This window comes from Zeus faber (genome assembly GCF_960531495.2).
Source record: "Zeus faber genome assembly, chromosome: 13".
Lineage (NCBI taxonomy): Eukaryota > Metazoa > Chordata > Actinopteri > Zeiformes > Zeidae > Zeus > Zeus faber.
The window spans coordinates 2,142,720-2,166,314 of NC_137198.1; the positions used below are offsets into that span (position 1 = coordinate 2,142,720).

Consider the following 23,595-nt stretch of genomic DNA (forward strand, 5'->3'; position numbering starts at 1 on the left):
TGAAGCTTCTTTGAAAGAATCTCATTCTCAGTTATTTCACCAGAGGGGTGGAATACATGCATGTATGTTCTCTCGAGAAATATTCAAAGAGAATGATTATCTGAAGCTGAACATATGCTGCACAGAGAAACACTAACTGGGAGGGGGTAATCCTAATAAAACCACAGATGTGTAGACTCTGCCAGGCCAGTGCTTCAACCAGCAGCCGGAGGTCTGTGGGCCGTGTGGTATTCAAATGGCAGGAGGGCTGTTTGTCAGAGTGACAGTTTAGGCTATTAATCAATGAGTACCAATACTCTGCATCGGCATTGGTCTGATTAGGGGCTACTAGTTGATACCAGTTAGTAAAACAAAAAGTGCTTTGTATATCCACTACTACTACTACTACTACTACTACTACTACTACTACTACAACAACAACACAAAAAAAAATTGAAGCAAATTATTATGATTTACAACCATGACTAAAGCGGTCACAAAATGTATTGCATGATGTTATTAGGCTAACAATTCTTGCCAGAATTGCCAGACTGCAATCATTTGGAATATCTTTAGATTTTGACAATCATACGTACAAATGTTGACTTGAGGGAATATTGAGACAATCCTAGAAATGTCGCAATAAATAAAATTTGGCGCATTTCCATGTGTTAGTTGAGGAAATTTGGTTTATTGCAAGAATGATCACGTTACATGTGTAATGCCACCAAATGGCAATTCATCATATGGTGTTATTACAGTACTACAGGTTATGAACGCAGCATAAAACAAACACATAAATTAAATAGTTATTTGTATGACAAATGTCACCTAAAAATGCTATGAATGTGACAACCCAGACTATGACCACAATACAGAGTTGGAATTTGCTTGCATTGTCGTCCTCATATGCCCACATATTAAAGTCACCATCCAGTCTTTAAACAGCATTCTTCAGCTACAATAAGTCCTCCTCACGCACACACACACTTCTGACTGTAGCAGGACTTAGATCTCTCACACACACACACACACACACACACACACACACACACACACACACACACACACACACACACACACACACACACACACACACACACACACACACACACACACACACACACACACACACACACACACACGAGGATTATGTCTAGGCACTTCAGTGGTTCATCTATATATCAGCCTTATAAATCTCTGCAAGCCGTTTAAAAAAAATGAGCAGCGCTCCTAGCCACCCGGCAACACCCGCTAACATCTGGCATTTGTCATTACTAGGAATGGTTACACCCGGGTTTCAGTTCTGGTACAAACCCTGCAATAGACACGGGTATATATCGGCTCCAGCTCCAATCGCCAGTGATGGAAACATAACACCCAGGTAGACCCAAATGTTCGCCCCTTTAATGGCACGATGTGATGCATGTTAAAGTTCCAGACATTGGCGCATAAACAGCCAGGAATATCCATGTATCATTCTATCATTTCACATCCCATTTAGAATCAAAAATCAGAAGTTATGGACTTTTTCCCCCACATGGGGACCATGAAATGTTTTGAGTGTGGGGATCGCTCCGTGGTGACCACAGCCGAGAACCCCCACGCTCCTCGTCGGGCTACGAGGGACTCCAGTACCCGCCCAAGCCAGCCGGCGCGCATCGTGCGCTGCTGCTGTGCGGATATTCCATGCTGCTTCTACTGCCCCCCCCCCAAAATCACACTGGAAACATGCCCCCCTTTCCATGACATGCCCCTTTTACGTCATGTTCGTGACATCGAACGTGACACCAGAAACAAAAAAAAAAAGAACATCAAACTCCTCTCCTGGCAATGGGAAAGGTGTCAATCCCCATGTGGCATTTCCGCCTGCCACACGCTACCCAAGTGGCCCTTAAAATGCAGCCTTGGCTCAGTATGCTGCTGCATATTGAGCCAAGGCTGCATTTGTGTAAATATTAAACAAAGCTCACGAGTCCTTGATTTTGCTATTGCACAGTTTATTGCAAAATCCAACCATAGACAGGTTGCTATGGCAGCAGATCAGGAAAGCGAGCGTGTCTGGAGCTGCCGCTGGAACTCTCATTCCCACCAGAGTGTGGCACCGAGTTGGGTGTTTCAAAACAATGGCTTAATAATGGATAGTCTCGCAGAGGGGAAGAAACAGACTGCCACCATGTGACTCAGCAACCAGCCTCCAGCCTATCATGTGACAGCGCAGGGCAGATTGGGAGAGAATCAGGAAAAGCCTCAGTGTGCAGCAGCAGAATGAGAAACCGGAACGCTGGGGTGACTGGGGCCGCTCGTTGTGGGGAAACTAAACACATTTCAAGATGGGAATTCCAAAGAAAAAGGGTCTTTTTACACAAAGCAACCGGGTACACACATCTTCCACCCACTGAAACATTTGACCAGTTGTATCTGGCTGATGGGTGAGGGCATTCCCAACAGAAAGTTATGTGACAAAGCCGTTTCTGTTACAGAGCCAATTAGGTGTTTTAATATCTTAATTAGAATGTGGGGTCTTTGTAGCGATGCAAGTAAGGCAGCCGGCGCTCCGAGCGCTGAAGTAGAGAAGTGAAACTGACAGCTCCGGCATTCACTTACCGTTCTGATACAACAATCTTTTATTTCTGTCCTCAAAACGAGCCCTTCAGCAGAGAGGGGAAGCGAGTGCAAAGAGAAAGGGAAGCAACTGTTGATGTTATCTTTTGAAATGCAAAGAGATGGTTATGGATCCTGGCTGAAGAGGACGCTCTGCAGGTTAATGCTGCGATGGAGATACCATTATATTATCTGCGAAGAACAAGAGGCTTCACAGCAGGACGCCAACATTTCTACTATATTTACAAAGCAAAGAATCACACAAGGCCAACAACTACCAAGGGAAAACCGTTTTCTTTGAAGAACGCTGTCAGAGGGCGAATAACTTCAGAAAACTTATACCATTTGTACACCAAACTTAGCAGGTATAAAACCTCCTGTGATGTGGGGATGGGATGGTTGAGCAGCGACACCTGACCTGGATCTAGGTGATTGGGTCAGGGTGGCTGCATACCTGTTTCTCATTGGTTAGGCTAAGGAGCAACAGGTTAAAACCCCTATCCTCACACACACTCAGGATAGGAGCCCTGTTCTGACATGTTCCATCTGCTCCTGGCTAATTCCACTTAGCCTCCTCTCTACAATAAACTGATTTCTACAACCAATCATCGTCTTTGTCTCTGTGCCGGAGGGCTCTGGAAATGCCACTTGGGTAGCGTGTGGCAGGCAGAACTGCCGCATCGGTGATGGACACCTCTCCCATGGCTAGGAGAGGAGTTTGACATTCTTTTTGTTTGTTTCTGGTGTCACGCTCCACGTCACAAACATGACGAGAAAGGGGCATGACATGGAAAGGGGGCATGTTTCAAGTGTGATAGAGGGGAGAAAAAAAAAACAGAAGCAGCAGGGAGTATCTGCGCAGCAGCAGTGCAAAATGTGTGGTGCATGCACCGGTCCTACTGCGGCGGGAAGCGGAGATGCTTCTCCAGTTCAGAAACCCGCTTGGGCGGGTGCTAAAGTCCCTCGGAGCCCGGCGAGGAGCATGGGGGTTCTCCGCTGTGGTCACGACGGAGCAATTCCCACACTTAAAACATTTCATGGTTCCCCCATGCAGGGGAAAAAAAGTCCATAACTCCTGATTTTTGATTCTAGATGGGATATGAAATGATACATGGATATTCCTGGTAATTTATGCGCCAATGTTTGGAACTTTAACGCGTGCGTCGCATCGTGCCATTAAAGGGGCGAACATTTGGATCTACCTGGGTGTTATGTTTCCATCACTGGCGATTGGAGCTGGAGCCGATATATACTCGTGTCTATTGCAGGGTTTGTACCAGAGCTGAAACCCGGGTTGAACCATTCCTAGTAATTGCATTGCATTGCATTGCATTGCATTGCATTTAGCAGACGCTTTTATCCAAAGCGACTTACAATTATTCAAACACCGACGGACGCAGCCATCAGGAGCAATTAGGGGTTAAGTGTCTTGCTCAAGGACACTACAGCATGCTAGCAGGAGGAGCCTGGGATCGAACCAGCGACCTTTGGATTACTAGACGACCAGCTCTAACTCCTGAGCTACCACCCCCCTACAGTAATGACAAATGCCAGATGTTAGCGGGTGTTACCTGGTTCTTGGTGCAGTGGGAAAGGGGTATAACTGTAGCCTGCTGCATGAGGAAGAATCTCTAAGTTATACTCGGGAACAAGAAAGAGGGTTAGTCAGCGATGTGGAGGCTGCAAGTCATAACTGATAGCTGTGACTCAGAACCAATGAGAGAGTCCATAGAAATCCCCGTCTCTACTTCTGGATACAGTTAGCAGCACTGGACAGATGTTCAACCCTGTCTTTCTGTCCCGTTGTCTTTGCACTATGCTGTGACGCAAATCCCAATAAACAGAATTGACTCCTATGCATATGACCTATTTGGTTGATTTCCAATTCTGATGTAGACTTTCACTTGTGAAAGATGTTAAATTCCTCAGTGAGACACCGCCTGAAGAGAACCTGAAATAGTGTATCACAGTCAACACACTCACCACTCAGCCTCAGGGACAACAAATGGGTAACACAAATCTGCCGTCATAAAGCATGACTGTTCACACAAAAGTATGATTGGTATTAATGACAAACACATTCAGCCTGCTGGGTTTGCTTGAGGAACTATGCAGCTGCTCTCCAGAGGTTTGGTTCAGTTACTGGGTTGTACTGGATGAAGACGGCACACAGAAATACCCTTCTTCAGTTCAGTTCCTCCCGTTCCTTCTGGAACATTGGGCGACGAGTCCCCACCATTTTACCAGAATGGCACCTTCTCGTCGTTTCCATAACATGGTTTTTTTTACGGGGTGAGGTTGTTAACCCCACGTCCAACCCCCAACCGGGAGGACCACACAGAAAGACTGCTATTTGGGAGATAACAGAGCACGGTGCCAACAGCGCCCCAGGTGCAGAAATCAAACCCAGGACCTTCTTGCTGTGAGGCAGCAATGCAATGCACTGCGCCACCGTGCCCCAAACAGTTATCACAACATATCAACAATCAATGTCCGAAAGCTGCCATCTTAAATGAATGATAAAAAGAACCTCAAGCGAGTTGCAGGCTTACTGCCGGCTATCACAAGACGAGCAGAGTCATTTTCTTTCATGAGTTTGGGCCAAGGGCAAATTATAAAATTTACCACATCCGCCTGAGTTTGAGGATGTTGAGGAACCTCTGGTGTACAGAGATGTACAAAATGCAACCCTACAGCTAATAACTACGTTAAAAGAAAAAAGGAGAGACTTAGTTAGAGGCATATTGCAGTCATGATATGATTTGCTTTCATTACTACACACTGAGCTGTGGGTGCATTATCAAATATATTTTAGTTGAAAGAAGCCGTTTTACAAACTGTAACTGACTTCACATTGACTTTCGAGCCAGAAACGTTCTCACTGCTCTTTCGAATACAAGCCAAGTTTGTTTGTTGCCTTATTTTATATCATAACACCCATTTGACTTATGCGTCGTCTAGCTGAATCCAGGCATTCAATTCAAAGTGCCACTCTCCTGCTTGGCGACACTCCTTCGGGGAAAGGCACAGCAGGACAGAGTGCTTCTGCAACAATCTTCTACCGCACTGACCCGTCTCAACGCTGTATCCCGGCAGCGTCAAAATCCTGCTCCCTACAATTCGGACTGTAGCTCTGTATATGTGAATGCTGATATGTAGAATCTATCATGGAAATGAGGATGCTACTGCCTTTGGGCTGCGTGTTTCTTTAGTCCTTAATGCATCGATTTCATCAAAACATTTCCAAATGAGTCCTTCACTGTTACTCTGGCACTGCAGAGACTGCAGATTTGTCCTTATTTTACTCTTATTTGTTTTTATTCTTGAAGGGAAAGGTGGACCACGCCACCCACAATATATATAGGAGCACATGCATGACACAAATATCTGAATGTCTGTTTCTTAAAAAGAGCCAGCTTAAATGAAATAATGTCTTTTTTTTTTTTCCAACAAAATAATGTTACGGATTACCATTTTAAAGTGTCCTGTATCATTAGGCAAGTATTTTTCAGGTATAAATATGTATTAACATAAAATCCTAAGGAATCAATGAAGTGGTGGAAAAAGACTACTAATATAACTGCTGTAAAAGACAACTCTATAATGATCCTTTCTAAACCCCAGATCTGTAAGCCAACAACAAGGCGTCCCGGTGGGGCAGAAGGGCGTGTCGGGACCTTCCCGTTGTCATGGGGACAGTGGGTAGACAAAACATTGAAGACCGCAGACTCACATGCTGTGTATCTTGTACTCATATGTGTGATGTGATGCAATGTGTGAGCTTCTAAAGTGGCAAAACTACTTTCAGAGCTTGCTTTCAGACGCAGCTGTGGGTCCTACACTGAGATCTACTGTCTGTGCCCTCAACACAGACGGCATTCACAGACATGAGAGAGTGCCATCACCCCCGTCTGAATATCAATGACACTTATCGACACCGGTCAACATAATCCTCATCAGGCTGCAGTGCTCACTGTCCTGATGACACAAGAAAATTAAGCATATTGCGTATTTTATAGTGTATTTTACAGTGTTTAGTTTGTATTACAGAATATGGTTTGCATGTTCTGTAATATGCATGCATATTACAGTGTACATTACAATGTATATGGAGTCTAAGGTGTATCTAACCGTGTGTAGTGTATATTACAGTGCATATAAATCTGTATATTAGAGTCTACGGTGTATATAACATTGTGTAGTCTTTATTACAATGTACATAGAGTCCATGGTGCATATAACAGTGTGTCGTGTATATCAGCGCCTTGTCATCGCTCAGAAACACAGCTTTCACATATACGGCAGATGGATCAACCTGAATAACCGGTCAGTTGCCCTGCGTCGGTCGAAGGCGCAGTGATAAACCTGTCAGTGACGGTTTGAGCGGCGGCTCCGTCTAAATCCTGCAACACATCGTTAATGCAACGCACTCCGCAAAATCCCAACAACCACCGCAACAACCTTTAGAACGAAACTAGTTTGAGAACCGAGCGCCGTCATGCACGACCGAAGCGCAGTCCTTTTGCTTGGCCTCCGGGGATTAGCGTCGAAATGGAACTGGACCAAGTAAACACACGCGGTAAATAGACGGAGCCCTCTTACCGGTCTTTCGCACATCCGCTGCCGATGGAACGCGGAACGCTGCTCCCAGACTCCTCGGTACCAACCAACACGTTAGAGGTGGCAGCGCCCTGCCGCCCCCCGTGGCGTTCAGACTGAAACGTCCCAGAGCAGCTAAGCTACAAGTTCACGTAAAAAGCAAAACTCAGAAACACCGTGAAACACAGGCGGGTTGGAGCCGGTTTGTCCGCTTGGTGGCTTCCAGGTGACTGTCGGTACCGAGGAGCAGCTAGCCTAGCCACAGAGCTACCCGGCGGGTCACTCCGAACAGCCGAGCAGCCGCCCACACGCACGTCGAGCACAGCTCTCCCGCGCTCCTATTTCCATGACAGGGACGAGGCCGCGGGGCTACGCCGGCAGACGCTTCGCTGAGCCGGGGAGGTCGGAGCGGCGGCCCGGGGACATGACAGCTCTCCAGCCCGCTGACTGGCTGACTGGCTGACTGACTGACTGACTGACTGGCCGAGAGGGGCGGGAAATGGCGTTTCGCTGGGCGGTGACGTCATCCCGCACAACGACGCCGCGTTCGGGTCAAATGGGAAATCCTCCACCTGACGTCACGCAGTACTAAACGTACGCGCCCGCAATAATAAAGTGATAATAATAATTGTATGACAAACGAATACACAAACAGGCTTAGTGTGCACATTTCAGGTTTTCCCTCAGCTTTGTTTATATCCTGAGTTAGTTTTCAGGGTATATTAATATTATTTAGCCCAAACCTCAACCCGAGTCGTCACTATCGAGGCGTGACGTTTTTGCGGGACTGCGCGGCCGCGTGACATCACAGTGACGTCATCGTCATTCGATACAAGACACAAGCGTCGGTGCGTCGCATTCGTACCTTTTTTGCGATTGCAATGTAAGACACGAAAGGGCAGTGTATGGGAGCAAGGTAATTAACATTAAACACACACGTACTTATTCCATCGTAAGTCATTAAATACATACGGATGTGAAGCATTTATATTACAGCAGATGTGTTATATTCATAAGGTACTTGAATTCAATCTTAGTCCGTTTCATTTACCCTAATTGACACACCGCGTTGGGGACGTCAAGCGGGACATCGGGGTGTGAGCTCACCAGTAGCTGAAAACTGACGTCACTGGTCTTCCCACAATAGAAGCTCGGAGTTGCCATTTCTCCCACGGGCCCCTAACGCAGCATCGAGCGAGCGCTGGTTGCTTGTTTATCAACATTGAGCAGGTTTCAAAATGTGCTTTGGAGGTGACCTGTTTGTGAAAACATCTACGGAACATTCTGGTTTCAACCTCAAACACGGTGTTCAACAAGTAAACTGATCCAGAAGTACCGATGTTACAGCAGCAAAACTGTGCAAGTCAAAAAATGAAATAACAATAAAATATATGTACAACTATATGAATCTGGGACAGGCACTTGCAAAGGTAGGCTGTCTAAAATAAATATATCTGAATGCTAAAAATATAATACTGTTCATATTTTCTGACGATGTGATTAGAACATAAAGCAAGGTTATATGTTAAAACGTGTATATTTTTCTCCTACATTCAAATGCATTTCCCCACACTGACCATACAAATAAGCAGCACAGACAGTTTCTGCGAAGGAGGAGATTATTTTATTCCCGTTCAGGTCATGGGTGCGCTCTTTTTCTTGCCCCTCTCCACAAACGCCCTCCACGTGTTCCTGAGGGCGACCCGGGCCATGAGCAAGGTGATGGTGAGATTCCGCCTGTACCAATCCCTGTCAGGTTAGAGAAGCAAAGGAGAGAAAAACCAAACACACGTCACATCCTGTATCAGGACACAGACTGGTGAGTGGTGCTGCAGCGGCTTACAACCTTATGAGGACAGACAGACACACGTTTTATTCATCCCCAGAGGGAAATTGTGGCATCACAGTAGCTCATATCAAAACAATCTGCAATAATTCTAAAGTTATATTTAAAAAAAATAGGGAAAATATGGCAATATACAATAAAGCTAAAAATGTACTCAAGAAAATAAGATTTTGGCAATAAACCTAAAAATCACCAATTCACAGACTGACAAATGCAGGACATTGTGAAAGTTTGCGTAAATATATATACTGTGTAACAGGATGGAAAACAAAATGGTTAAAAATATAGAATATATATTATTATATATTTATAGCAATGGAAAAAGCAACAGACCTGTGTCTTTGTGAGAAATAACAGTCTCTGTTTAGATTCCTCCTCAACTTTAGTAGAATCTACTTTGCAGACAGAGAGACAGTATTTTTTCAACAAGCTTGAAGCAGTCATGCTAATTTGGGGAGGGAAGGGCTGATCCTTTCAATCCATAAAAGGTTTTTACAAAACAGTGATTGTCAACTTTTATCAATCCAGGGCTGCATAAAGTCTCATGGTATCAACGCCTCCGCTCGCACAGCCTGGCTGCTGCTCAGGAACTCACCAGTTGTAATTTGAGTGTCTTGTTTGGTTTTTCTCAAGGAAGCTTTTATAAAACACCGACATTTCTTCACTGCTGAGCTTTCTCCTGCGTCCTGTGGGATTTTAAAATGCAGAGTGAGTGCATTACATGCTGCTTCATTTCTGTTTCTCATCCACCCACCGTGGGTTAAAGGTTGTTGGATTTAAATATCCTTGGTGGTATCTGGAACTACGGGTTTATGCTGACGATCGGATCACATTCGTGCTTCATGGTTATCGTGACAAGTCGCCACAGGAAGTAGTTTCAATTCTAACCTTTGTATTTGAATCTGTTATTACATTTTATTCTATATTGTATATTTATACCTATATTTCTTTCAATGCATATCTACTATCATTTAGGTTGTTAAACTAGACGGGAGGCTTGTAGATATTAATCACAGGGCTGAAAACAAGTGGATGTTGTGGGTGTGTTGAAGTGTGCCAGAAGGCGAGTGAAAGGCCTTCTACAGTTAATCAGACAATGATGTGCTTGAAAAACAGGTATTGCTGTAGAAAGTAGTGCTCTCATAGAGTATGATTAGAAGCCGGAATGACGAGTTCAAAACCTACTACTATTATTTCCCTGAGTAAAGGGTTTGATTGAGTGTTTGTAGCTGAGTCATGGATTTTGATTTGTATTATTTAACTTTATTCAATTTTCCTTGCATTCTACATGTTGGCCTTTCATTCCAATAACTGGCATCTATGATATTGCTGGGAGCTCAGATGATTAACTTGTTGTTTTAAAAGGACCAGATGTTCTGTGGAGATGTGTATTCTCACCCTCCTCATCACGGACAGTCAAGCCTTTTCCCTGCAGTTGAGAGACAATAAAAATCTCCTTCTCCTGAAAGGGAAAAAAATGTATATATAAAATGTGTAATTAAGGCTTTTACATTCGTCATAAGGAGCAGCAACCAATTCTCTACAGCACTAGAGGAATAAATCTTTCTAAACCGCATTAAGTCCTTTGGATTGTTGAACTTTTGCGATGCCGCCATCTGCTGGGGGAGTGATGAACTTGCACACGCCTGAACAAAATAAATAGAAGATCCATAGAAGATCAATGCATGTCCTTGTTCCATTTTGAGATTGTCACAGAAAATTGATAGCTGCTCTAATAAATTTTAGTTAAGATTACTGATTTAATAATGCCTATAATATTTTTTCTGAGGGCTGGTTATTAGTTCCAAATTGCCTGATTCAACAGATTAAATAATCTACCACACAGACAACTCATCTCATCATGCTGACCAGATGGATGCTTCTCAAAAAGCCTGTTACAGACATTTTGATCCTTCCGGCTTTCTGTCAACCACAACTTAAGAAGGAACTTGATACCCAGGCCTTTTCCGTGTTTGTGTTTTTAGGAGAAAGAACGACAGATCGGGAAGAGTGCCACAACGAGGACCATCACCCGCTGGACAGTTAAATACTGTGAACCAATAAAGGGTTAGATATTAAGAAGAACAGAAAACGGCTTCTGAATCTGTGATGTCGTAACGACGCCCGGCTCCAGATACGGTGCCAAAACAAAGACCTTGCTGAAGGTGATGTTCTGCTCCGCCCAGAAGCGGTGGTTCCAGTCCTCCGTCTCCTGCCTCAGGCCTCTCAGACGCCTCTCCAGCTGCGTCTCCTCCTCGGGGACGTGGTAGATGATCGGCCGCAGGTTGGACAGCCTGTTGGGAGGACCGATCCAGTCGTGCTTCGAGTTGGGAGCCGGCCTGAAGGTCGACCTCTGCAAGGCAAGAGTGAGACGGTTTTCACCTTTCTTGTTGTCCCGCACGACATTATCATGGTATCTGATATAGATTTACATTGTTGTTAATGCTGTTTTCTGACTGAATCTGTCTTGCAGTCTGTAGTGTTTCAGTCGAGTCTTTGAAGGGAGAAGGGTCGTGTCAGGTCCAAGAATTTAAGGTGACAAGTTCAGCACGAGGCCACCGAGGCTGAAACATGAGTGAAGACGCCAGAACAGAAGATCAGGTTGGTTTCATATGAATATCTGACGTCTTACGGCTCCTACAGTGTCGGTACAATCCCATGATGGTTGATCCCCAGTGATCACTGTCACTACGGGGATTGAAGATTCGAGATTTGGAAAGTGCTTTGGTGTATCCCTGCCATGAGGGGACATCACACTCATTTGTTCTTTGAACCACGACTTTATACTTATTACAAATGATGTGGGTCCCGTCTTGTGAGGAATCCTGCATCCAAAGGTGGAAGAACAGGAACAAGCACAAGGAACATAAACTTAACAGGCAAAAGGAACATGGCGTGTACTTGTTAAGTCTTTGCTCAGTGCTGTAAGCACATAGAAAGTCACGTGTTGGTTCTAAGCAGCTGATCCCCTAAAGCAGCCTTCCTAAAGCCACTTCCCAGCAGACATGTCTGAACGCAGTGAGGTCGTGTGAACACGGTGCATGTTCCACAGAGGCATCACCAGGTAGTTATGACTATTAATTGCGCCATAACTCCAGTCTCATGATTGTCTTTTGTATTCTTCCACTGTGTAGAGCTGTTGTGGTCGCGACATTTCAGACGGTTTTTTGTAATCCAAATAATTTACAATTTCATTATCTTATTTGTTCATTTTATCCCACTATAATAGTGGCATGCAATAAAACGTATGATACCTATAGCTACTGGATTACAAATGGATTGGATTTGAACATTATTATAGGTAAATGACCTGTCTATCCGAATAATAAAGTTCAAATCAACCTGAATCGAAACCTAACACTGGTTTAAAATTCCCCTTAAATTTGGATCAAAACACATGACTGTGGAATCTAATTATTACTTAAAACCTGTGACAGCTCTAAAGCATATGACTTATTATAGATGAATGGATGTTATTTCTTTTTTTTTTTTACTGTGCAGCTCACACCACTTCCACACACACACACGGACATAGCTAATGTCACTGACCAATTCAATTGTTTACACATGAAATGCTGAGACTGATGTCAATGACTCAAAGTATTTCGTGTCGAAACCTCCAATAATTCAGAGTTTGTTTACACTTTGTGCACTGCCACCAGTTACCAACCTTCGGTGACTTCTCGGACCTCTGTTCGGATGAAATACAGCGGCTGCGCAGACGCAGGTCGCCGCGAAGCGTATCGACACAGGCTCGCCTCCACCGCCAACACCTCGCGGCTTGAGCCGCCATTTACCGGAGGAACGACGCGTGTCCCCAACGACTCGACCCGCGTCGAACAGCGGAGTCCATGTTGTCCTCCTCGAGGCCCCGCGTGGTCACGTGATACACGCCGAACCCCGTTGGACGACCAAGATGATGTCCCGAGTAAAACGATAACTACGGAATTACAAAAGCGATATCGCCACGGTGTCACCGCTGATTACATTCATTGTTTAGAAGCAATAACGCCTCCACGAGAGCCGCCGCTTGGGTGTTTATTTCCGCAGGGCGGCAGCAGCATCTGGAGCGGGGGAACTCCGTGTTAGGTCATGGTTGGGGGAATGGAGTCCGCGCTCACGCTAGGCTGTACGGGCGTTAGCCTCGGCTAATGCTAGCCTGTGCTAATGTTAATCAGTGTGAGGTGAGCGCCGCCCCAGGACAGTTCAGATGGCTGTGCGGTGGCTGTGCAGGTAAGGAAAACACACTTCCGCCCTTAAACCGGTGCCACCGTGTCCGTGCGGGCGAGAGGAACGTTGTTCTGTCCCGGGTTCGGGCTCCACATCCAGGTGAACGCCGGTGAACTGGGCTGAACGGACCGACCTCCAGAGCCGAGGACGCGGTAAACCCGCCGCTTTGTCACGGCGTCCTCCTCCCCAACCCCCTCTATGCGAGCTCCCCGCTGGATCGAACACACCCTCTGGTCGGTGCGGCTCTTATACCGCCAGGGTTTGGGGAGCGTCGGAGCCGCTGCTCCCGTGACACAACGAGCCCTTTCCCCCTGCCCGTGGGAGGGGCGGCACCAACCGCACCGCACCGCACCGCACCGCGCCGCGCCGCAGTCCGTCGGACGGAGCGCACGGAGCGGCAGGTCCAGCGGCGGAGCGGAGCGGCACGGATCTGCAGCGGGATCCGCTCTTCTTATATACGAGGCGTCCGAAGCCGATGGACACAGACATCCGTGGAAATGTGTGCGAATGTCTTTGGAGTGTTGAAAAGGTGAGGCACACGATGCTTAATGTCGGGGAGGCGCGGTGCGGAAACGGCGGACGCGCTGCGTGTGCGCAAAACGGCGCGGAGGTTATTTTAACGCGTCGTGGGGTGTTCGCCGCAACCCCGCGGTGTTTGGGATTATTTTAGGAAGAGCCCTGCAGCCTGTTATTTTATTCGTTTTCATTTTTGGGGGGAGGGGGCGGTGGCTTTGTGTTGTGACATGTTGCACAGCTCCCCGGGTGCATTCCTTCCCAGCGGCGGTGCTGGTGTCTGCTTGGGAAGCAGGAGCGGCTCGTGTTTGCTTGTGGATGTGTTGGTTCGGAGCAGCGGCGGCGCCGCTGCTCCGAACCAACACATCCACAAGGAGGGGCCCTTCCAGAGGGGCCTTCCAGAGGGGCCCCAGCAAAATGATGAACAGTTCAACTTAACCCGTTATTTCCTTTACAAGACATTCACCGTCAGGGTGTACAATGACCCTGGTTTCACTGTTGCCTCCCTGACTATAGTATAGAAACGAAACATCTAAAAAAAACCCATCTTCTCAAATCGGATCCAGAGACTAAATCTGATCAGATGGGAGGAGGCGAGGGCCCCTGGACCTCGATGCTCCTCACGTTGAGGATCCTCGATGTGGAAAAACGTTGAGAATGATTTGAAGGAGTCTTCGTGAGACGCAGTGTCAAAATGCTATTTGCTCGCCTCTCCTAAAACGCAGAATAAGTTGGTTGTCTTGTCATGCGTTTGGATTTCAGCTGGTACTGTTCCATGGGTTCTCCGGCCACAGGCGTCCACTCCACATACTTGTGGAAATGGACCCCCCCCCCCTCTTATATAAACATATCAGGGAAACACAATCCTATTTGCTCCAATAAACAGCGCTGATTCAAGTGGCTTATTTTTCACAGGGTTTTAGGCATTTGGTCGGGTAATGACACGGTCATGATGCCACCACTCCCCACGAGCAGAAAAACTCAAATCCTCCCTCATCGCAATCCTTTGTGAGCTGTAGTCGTAGATCACACTGATTGATGCGGACTCCTGTTTTTATGACGGAAAGAAGTCCCGTTGGGGTTCACCAAGTCTGTTCTGGATCCGTTCCCAACATTTATGCCCGGCATTGTTCCACGCCACGTTAAGAGGGATGTGGTGACTTTTGAGTGGAACTTGTTGCGGCCTTTGCAGCATGCCCAGTGATGGGGGGGGGAGATTAGCGGGCCATGTCTGACTGACGCTAAATATGTTTATCCCTCAAAACCTGGGATCACAGAGACACGGCCGGCAAAATCTCTCCGTGCTCTGCAGCGAGAGATTTGGCCTGCGTAGGGTTAGAGGACACAGGGGAGAAATTATCTTCCTGTTTTGATCATTAATTTGTTCCTTCCTGGTTCTGCCGTTTAGATTGTTTCCCATCCTGTCCGGGCCCCGCCCTCTTTACTCAAACAATCCACAGTTATTTACACGCTGACCCTTCCAGAGCTTCTTTCCACCCCCAAAGAATCTGATCCAAACACGATGATGTTCTGTGTTGGACTTTCCCCGCCTCCCCTGAATGGTTCCTGGATTTTGACAACAATGTGGAATGAACAACAACAAATACCATAAAACAGTCCTCCCAAATTCCAGTGAGTTTTGTGTGTATGGGAAACTCGAATGGTATTTAGGAAGGACTGTTATAGCTCATATTCACACAGCGACCGCAGAGGCAGCCATGCAGGGCTCAAACCTGCCCATGGGTAGCAGTTAGGGGTTCTGTGCCTTGCTCAAGGACACTTGGACACGATACCATGAGGAGACGGGGATCGAACCAGCAGTTCTCTACCTCCTTCGCCGAAAAAAATAACATATATAAATTCCTTTTCCAATCTCAGTCCTCCCACCAAACATGACTCCCAATCTTTTTTAACATTAAACTGGGCAGGCTAAGCTCGTCTTTATTCTTTATTCTGTCCCACACAACACATGCAGTACGTGCAGCTACAGTGGCCGACACACACACACACACACACACACACACACACACACACACACACACACACACACACACACACACACACACACACACACACACACACAAATGGTGGCCGTGGAGCGGTGGGCAGCTTGCAGCGACGCCCGGGGACCAACTTCAGTGTCCATCGCTGATCAGACGATGTTTGTTGTGCAAGTTTTAAGTTGGAGTTCTTACGATGTTATATGGAGGAAACCCCATGTGAGCACGGGGAGAACAAGCAGGCCCCAGACAGAAAGGACGCTGATCAAGAAATAACTCACCGGAGCACGGTGCCAACCGCGCCCCGGGCGGGAATCAAACCCAGGACTTTCTTGATGTAAGGCAGCCCTGCAATGCACTTTGGCACTGAATCTGACGTCATCCTCAACTGCCTCTAGAGTTTAAATGTTGAATTCCAGAGAAAGACCTTTTGTGTTGTGACCTCCTGCTCAAAACGATCACGTCACACCGTATCCACAGGCACTCGGAGTTTCAGAGCCCTGGTTTACCTCGGTAAGTGGAGCTTGATTTGGCTTGCAGCTTTCCTAAGTGGTGATCATTTGGGAATGGATTTCACTGCGCGAGGGCAATGTGAACCAGTTAAAATTAGGCTTTTGCTTCTCACATCCCCCTGGACTGGAGTCCTCATGCAGGTTTTTCTGAAATGTGTGTTTCTGTGTTTTGGGTTCACTGCGGCTGGTCATGTGTCATCCCGGATGAGGGGAGATGGCAGCGCGTCATCCGCCGACTTGTCTCTACTGAGACGTGTGGAACGGTTGTCATGTAAAATGTGGGTCAGCCCGATTCCTTTCGCACAATGTCCCGCAGGCTTTCCTGTGCTGGGTTTTCGTGGTGAATGGTTCCTTTGGTGGGGGGTCTTCAAATGAAACAACGTCCACAGTAACCCATGTTACGCATCGGCCCACCACCATTCTGTTGTGTAATATCACTGCACCGTGCTGCAGTCCTTGCAATGTGCACGTACGTCAGTTAGCCCTGTAATGTGAACCTGGGAAGTTGTCAATGAGTCACGAGACAAGTTCACATTCTTTAACTACAGTAGTCGTGTGACTCAGATGCCTCTGATTTCTTTGAATTAGTCCCATTTATTCTGTACTCTGGTTCCTTGTCTCATTGTTTTCCGCGCTCGTCTCGTCGTCACTCGGGGCGTAACGAGGGCGACAGTCTCCCCTGTGTTCCGCCGAGCTCTAATCAGTGTGGGAAAATAAAACCAGCTGAAGTCCTCTCTGTTGTTCCTCACTGTGTTCCATCACTGCAGTGCATCCCATCCTAAAATGTGGCTGCAGAATGAGGCTGTGCGGCCTCCAGCTCTGCTGTAATGAGGCTGCGCGCTGTTGTTCCTCGTCGCTCGCTGTTCTGACTCCCCCCCCCCCCCCCCCCCCCCCTTTGTGTCCCTGCAGCCTGTTTGGGAAGCCCTTTGATGGAGGAAAGAGAATGGACCATGGCGGGCCCCAGCAGCAGCCGCAGCATCCCACGCAGGGCCAGCAGCATCAGCCCTACCCGCCCCAGCACCCGGCCATGATGCGGCTGTACGAGATCCAGCGCGAGGCGGCGGCGCTGGGGCCGCAGGTCTGCACCTTCGGTGGTTTGCAGGACGACCGCGAGTACAAGCGTCTGGAGCGCGAGCTGACGCGGCTGCTGCTAGAGGCGGACCGCGTGGACACGGAGGGCCGGGCCGAGTTGCAGGGGGCCCGCAAGAGGGCGGCGCAGGAGGTAGAGGGCCTGCTGCGCTACCTGGAGGAGAGCGCCACGCACCCCAGCCGCCTGGCCATCGAGGAGCTGAGCCACGAGGCGCGGCGCCTGGTGGACGAGGGCGTGGTCGCCCCGCAGCGAGGGGGCGGCGCCGCCGAGATCAGCGACGAGCTGGTGGACGCTCTGCAGGAGCTGATCCTGAGGCTCACGCAGGTGAAGACCGGGGGGCGGGTGCCACTCCGCAAGGCCCGGTACCGGGCGCTGACCCGGCTGTGCGCCGTGCAGGACGTGGTGGAGGGCCGCACGCGGCAGCAGACGCTCTCGCTGCCGCTGTCCGGCGACACGCACGAGGCCGTGCACCGCATCAACCAGGTGATGGTGCAGGTGAGCGTGGCACGCAGCCAGCTGGTGGCGCTGCTCATGGGCCTCAGCGGCCGCGACTCCTGTGCCCACCTCTCCCGCATCCTGACGGAGCTGCTGGTGGAGCTGGACGCGCTGGACGTCTCCGGGAACGCGGCCGTCAGAAACTACCGCAAGCAGGTGGTGGAGGAGATCAACGGGCTGCTGAAGCACCTGGACCTGGAGGTGGAGGGCGACGACACGCGCAGGTAGGAGCTCTGGTTGAGTTGGCATTAGCGCAACGATACCCAAAATAGAGCATCTCCTTCAGAGAATGTTCCCACTGGAGCCCGGCGATACCGATAAAATCAAATCACAGTATTATTTGGCAAATACCTATAATAACAAAATAACACTGATAATTAGATGATATTTTAATAAATTCATAAAAATAAGGCAGATATTTGTAAGATATTTACACACAATCATTAGTAATGTGGCTCTTATGATCATTGATTATAACAGCTAGAAAAGTATAACGTTTAGAAATCTGCATTACTTCATTGTAGGGCTGTCATGATTCCGATTCAAACCGAAGCCCGAGCCGCAGAAGCCGGAGTTCGCAGCTTGTACGTTGTAATAATTGAAATAAAAAGTGTCCGATTCAATTAAATGTGATGGACAACATGTCCAGTTGAGAGGACAGAACAGAGACCGGCAGCTTGTGAGAAGTGCCGCTACGCGCTCCATAAGAGTTGCTAACATTATGGATACCATTTGGATTGTGATATCAACGATAAGATAATAATGTTCAACGGAACATGAGGCTGTGACCTGAGAAGAACGTTCAGAGCGGAAACGCGAAGGACAAGAGAGACTTGCAGTCGGGTTGAAAAGTTTGTCTCCCTTCAGACCCGGGTCACTGAAAGAGACGGCTCTCACAGCTCCCGAGCGTTTAGAAAATCTACGAAATTGTACGAAGTATTTTGTTTATATTTATTCCACGACAAAAATAACATTATTTATAATGATTTAATGTGACTGGAATCAAAGTTACTCATTGAGAAACAAGTGTTTTTATTTATAAAATCCAGACTCTGTACTGTAACAATGGCTTAGCCGCCAGTGCTGAAAATAAAAACACAATCCAAAGTCGAGTCGAGTCCTGGATTTGGAGAATCGTGACATCGCTGCTTTACCGCAATATTCCTTGAAGGCAACAATTAAGTATCTTATCTTATCTTATCTTATAACTATCAATTACCATCTTACAACGACCAAACCCCGATCAGTCTCAGCATCATTATGCTCCAGTTCAGGGGATGTTATGGATCCAAGTGACACCCAAATTTCAGGATCTGTATCGGCAGCAAGAGAACGGCGTTCGGTCTCCACTGTTAGGATTTCACCTCCCAAGAGTAAAACTCTGGAACCTAAATCATATTTTTTCCATCATCTGGAGTCAACCCGAGTCAACGCTTGGCACCAGAGTCTGCTGACTGGATCCAGTATTGAGAGAATAGCTTCTCCTGACTGCTGTGCACCAGGGCGATGGCTCAGGGCACAGAACGTGGTCGCGATCGCCCTGGTGCTTGGCTGTCGGCTCCCCGGGTTCACTCCCTGTGATCCGGAAATAAGGTTCAGGTTTTCAGGTTAAACACCAGTGGTTCTGAAACAGTGTTCGATCAACTTGTTACCGAGTGTTTGTATGCTCCCCCAGATACGACCTGGCTCAGAACAACTCCATCCGTGAGATCGAGGCGGTGCAGGGCCACGTGTCCCACCTGCGGGGGGAGGTGCTGCGGCATTGTGGGATGGGCCACTTCGGCTTCAGTCCCAAGGCGGAGCTCCAGAGCCTCCTGACCCACCTGGACCAGGTGGATACGGCCAAGAACCCGTGCATCCGGGAGGCCCGGCGGCGTGCCGTCCTGGAGGTCCAGGCCGTCATTACATTCCTGGACCTGCGCGAGGCCCTGGCCCGCCGCCAGCCGGGCCCCGACGAGCCCCCGGCCCACCGGGCCGTGTGGCTGGTCCTGGGGAGCCTGTCAGAGCTGCAGGCCCGGGTCCTGGGCTTCGACGGGAAGCGGGCCGACAAGAGCTACATGTTGCTGGAGGAGCTTCTGACCAAACAGCTGCTGGCTCTTGACGCTGTGGACCCCCATGGCCACGAGGCCACCAAGGTGGCCCGGAAACAGGCCGTCAAGTTCGCCCAGAACATTCTGGGATACCTGGACATGAAGACGGACGAGTGGGAATACTGATATGGACTATTCTGGAGCGGACGGTCACTTTTTCACGGAAAATATACAGTAATACTGGAACTGTAACGTCGACGCAGGAACGGGAGGAGCTCGTAATGTTGGTGTATAAACGGTTGAATGGGCTGGTCTCTGTAAAATATCGACTCAAATCCCAGAATGCACTGCAGCAGCTTTGTCGTCTCTCTGTTGTCATTGTGGGCACCCTGCGGAAGTCACCAACCCAAGACCACTTTTTGTGAAATACACTTTGGAAAACGTATTCTAGTAACGTTGGCGTGCTTTTTGAAGGTTTACAGGAGAAAACGTTTTTAAAAACTACTGTACGTGTGCGTATGCAAGTTGTTGTGTTGTCGTGTTGCTGTGCGGTCCTAAAAAGCTGCCAAAGCACTAAAAAAAAAATGCCTGTTTCAAGTGGCAGTCACCTTTTACAAACCAGTTGATATCTTTTCCTCAGAGTTCAGGGCCCGACAACAACGGTTGCCCAGTCGCCCCGGATTTGGGCCCTTGTCAGCCATCTTGTGCGTCCTGGATGCCCCTGTGTCATCCACTCTTCATTGGACTCTGTACGTTTAAAGGGGTTTTCCTGAAACACTGATTAGGGAAAACTAGACAAACATTTAAAAAAAAGTTCTCTTTGAGAATATTTAAATGTGGATTCAAATGACATAGAATTCGGCAACCATTTTGTTTGTCATGGCAACCAACTGCTGATGCATGGTTGTCAACTGGGCGACTGCTTCTTGAAGTGAGTGTCGGGCCCTGGAGCTAAACCTCCTGCTAGCACCAACCGGTGGAAGCTCAGCTCAGCCGCGCATTGAGATGCATATAAATATGAATTATAATATAATTCATATTTATATGCAACTCCATTACACAACAACAGAGCTTTGATCCATGATGTAAAGTCACCAGTGTTACTGCATAGTGATCATGACACAAGTACTGGCTTTGATTTTATTTATTTATATATATATATATATATATATATATATATATATATATATATATATATATATATATATATATATATATTTTGGGATGTTAAGTCTTCAGAAGGTCAACTTTGGACGTAGAGGTGCGTGCACGCGCTGAGGCTTTCCAGGTAAATCATCTGCGGTGCCGCTGTGACGCGCTGGTGTTTCACCAGGAAAAGGTCCAAACTCCTCCCGCTTGGTGGGGATGAGGCCAAACTCCATGTTTAGCAACAGGGGCCTAATTAGGGAGCGGTGTGCACAGCGGAGGTCCACTGGCGGGGTCACCCTCCTTCACTGTGACAGCTCACCCCTCCGCCCGTGGTCCTGCGAGTTCCCCCGTCCAGAAAAAATGTTCTGCGCCCGTCCCAAAAGCGAGGGAAGCCCCGGCCGCTGCCGGCGGACGTCCAGACGTAGATGAAAAGGCGGAGGCTCTTAACATCTCTCCAAGTACTTCTAAAACCCCGAAACTAAAACAGGAAGTAGAAATAAAACAAAAACAAGCCAACACTTGTTTCCCCCTGGGCTTTGGGGTTGCGTGTTCCACCGTCCACGCTGCTCGCGTCAGGGCCACGACGCTTTCTGTGTTGTCGTGTCTGCTGAGCCCCAAATCCAGAGAAAACATCCGGGGGCGTCACTTTGCCGTTGCTGCTTTTTCGGTTCTATTTCTGCACGCTCCCGTGATGCACGGACGGTGACCGGGCACCGGGGGCGGCGGGGGGGAGACGAGGAGAGGCGCTGCATTGACGTATTAAGGCCACGACGGCACCGAGCGACGGCACCGCCAGGTGACGGGGCCTCCTCAAAGCCACAGGACGGCGGCCGGGGCGGGGGCCCTGTCACAACACAGCGCTCAAATCTCTGTGCCTTTACTTTCATCCTTCCCTTTGCCCTTTTTTCTACTTAATAGCACAGCCCATGATGTCTAGCTCAGGGGTGTCAAACAGGTGGCCCGGGAGCCAGAATTGGCCCGCGGGGAGCTCCGATCCGGTCCAAGCGGATTTTTATTGAAATATCCATTTGTCGAACCAATGTTGTCCAAACCTGTCGTGGTTTCAGGAGGACCGGGGAGGCTGCAGTGAATTCATTCAACCCTTATCGGTCTGAAAAAGAAAATAAGCTGCATCGCTTGGAGACGTGAACCGACCTTCAAGAAAGGCTTTGAAAAGGAGATCTGGTCCGAAGGCTGCTCTGACACCCCTGGCCTAGCTGCCGCGGGGGCTCGCGGCCGCGCTTTTAATGTCTTAATGCACAACATGGGGGGGTCGGGGGGGGGGGGTTAGAAATTTGCACTAGATGTCGGAAAATCAAGGCTCAAAGGAACCACAGCGTTGATTCTTTTCTGTTTGGCCGTTAAACACGGAACCCCCGCCCCCCCCGCACAGCTTGAATGGATCAGTCCAACCGCTTGTGCAGGATCATCTCCCCTTGGACTCAGTCGCCCAAAACGTGGCCTTGTCTGCGGAGGAGGCCGAGCGCTCCGAGCTCCAGGGGAAACCAGACACGTTTCCTTGATTTGGGAGTCAGTCGAGTGACTTGACGTCGACGTTTATTAGAAATGAATGATTTGTTGCCGGGTGAAGCTCCGCTCCGTCCACGCCCCCTTTTTACCTTTCTTACAAAGTGTCGCCATGGCAACGCTGCATTGTTTCGACGTTATCATTATGACATCACTGAAGGATTTGAACGACCGATAACTCGGAGAGAGCGCATTTGGGGTTTGACGTCATGGTTTCCTCGTCTGGACAGTTCATCACACGAGGATCCATCTCATTCCTCTGGCTTGAGACCCCCGCACCGCACCACCCGGTCGAAACCCAGGGAGCGACCGGCGTCTCCAAATGTCCTGATTATGGGATGTGTGCTTGGTACCTTTTGGGCAGTTTCAGCGTCTCCAGGAGACGTCGCCGGTCTCAGTGTGGTTACACCCCCACCTCCATGTGTCAGTGGCGTCCATTTTAAAAAAGAATTTTAAAAAAAGGGTCCAGCAGCGTTCCCTCCAGCACGGCGCTGAACAGCCGGGCGGCGCCGGGCGGCTCTCCACACTTCACGGTAACTTCCGTAGTGAAGAGCGAGCGGGACGTGACCCCCACGCCCGTCGGGTCCCCGGCGTTCACCACCCGGTGCCACCACGCGGCCCCACGTTGTGGTGTTACGCGCAGGGGCCGCAAAGTTGGACCTCGGCTCCACGTGCTTCAGGTTCAGACACTGATGCGCGGACCGGGCCTGCTCAATTACCGGGGCCGTTTCCGCTGCCGAGAGTTTCAATTTCAAAATGGCCACCGTGTGGACGACATGTTGGACCGGGACTGAACCGTGAAGCCAGCGCAGCCGGAGTCCCGGTCTGCAGATGTGCGTCACGCTTTACACCAGATCAACTCAAAGCACTCGTGTCCGCTCGTGTGGCGGTATTGATTATTGATTGATCGGCGGCTCCTGGCCGGAGAGCATTGATCCGACACTTATCTGGATATAGAATCGAAAACGGGTCCAGATGAGGCTCATTCCACCGCCGTCTTTTGGGGGGGAAAGTTGACGGA

At 48.6% G+C, this 23,595-nt stretch overlaps 3 protein-coding genes across 6 annotated transcripts in view; 1 reads left to right on the plus strand and 2 right to left on the minus strand.

The window, feature by feature from the left end:
- The window catches only part of klc1a (kinesin light chain 1a), a 42,720-nt gene extending 35,195 nt beyond the window's left edge, over nt 1-7,525 (minus strand). For all 3 annotated transcript variants that reach the window (XM_080012228.1, XM_080012229.1, XM_080012227.1), the window contains exon 1: nt 7,186-7,525. The gene's annotated coding sequence lies outside the window, so the exon portion shown is untranslated. The remainder of the gene's footprint in view (nt 1-7,185) is intronic.
- Nucleotides 7,526-8,783: 1,258 nt separating this feature from the next.
- Nucleotides 8,784-12,940, minus strand: coa8 (cytochrome c oxidase assembly factor 8). The gene is made up of 5 exons (XM_080012936.1): nt 12,699-12,940; nt 11,184-11,381; nt 10,427-10,490; nt 9,624-9,714; nt 8,784-8,931 (listed from the first exon to the last, which is right to left on the minus strand). The coding sequence occupies exons 1-5, from the start codon at nt 12,819-12,821 to the stop codon at nt 8,817-8,819; spliced, it is 591 nt and encodes a 196-aa protein (XP_079869062.1). The 5' UTR covers nt 12,822-12,940; the 3' UTR covers nt 8,784-8,816.
- A 112-nt stretch (nt 12,941-13,052) lies between these two features.
- On the plus strand, nt 13,053-21,018 carry bag5 (BCL2 associated athanogene 5). 2 transcript variants are annotated; one of them, XM_080012935.1, is made up of 3 exons: nt 13,053-13,261; nt 17,193-18,092; nt 19,544-21,018. In XM_080012935.1, the coding sequence occupies exons 1-3, from the start codon at nt 13,239-13,241 to the stop codon at nt 20,082-20,084; spliced, it is 1,464 nt and encodes a 487-aa protein (XP_079869061.1). In that variant the 5' UTR covers nt 13,053-13,238; the 3' UTR covers nt 20,085-21,018. The 2 variants fall into 2 exon arrangements, with proteins under 2 accessions (XP_079869061.1, XP_079869060.1); XM_080012934.1 differs by lacking the exon at nt 13,053-13,261 and adding an exon at nt 13,655-13,787.
- Nucleotides 21,019-23,595: the final 2,577 nt, after the last annotated feature.

Excerpts from the sequence above, each read along its gene's own strand:
- coa8 (XM_080012936.1), bottom strand. The coding sequence starts at position 12,821 with ATGGCGGCTCAAGCCGCGAGGTGTTGGCGGTGGAGGCGAGCCTGTGTC. Across the intron at positions 11,382-12,698 it reads GGTCCGAGAAGTCACCGAAG|AGGTCGACCTTCAGGCCGGC; the intron begins GTTGGTAACTGG and ends CTTGCCTTGCAG. Across the intron at positions 8,932-9,623 it reads AGACACTCAAATTACAACTG|GGATTGGTACAGGCGGAATC; the intron begins GTGAGTTCCTGA and ends CTAACCTGACAG.
- bag5 (XM_080012934.1), top strand. The coding sequence starts at position 13,756 with ATGTGTGCGAATGTCTTTGGAGTGTTGAAAAG. Across the intron at positions 13,788-17,192 it reads GTCTTTGGAGTGTTGAAAAG|CCTGTTTGGGAAGCCCTTTG; the intron begins GTGAGGCACACG and ends GTGTCCCTGCAG. Across the intron at positions 18,093-19,543 it reads GAGGGCGACGACACGCGCAG|ATACGACCTGGCTCAGAACA; the intron begins GTAGGAGCTCTG and ends ATGCTCCCCCAG.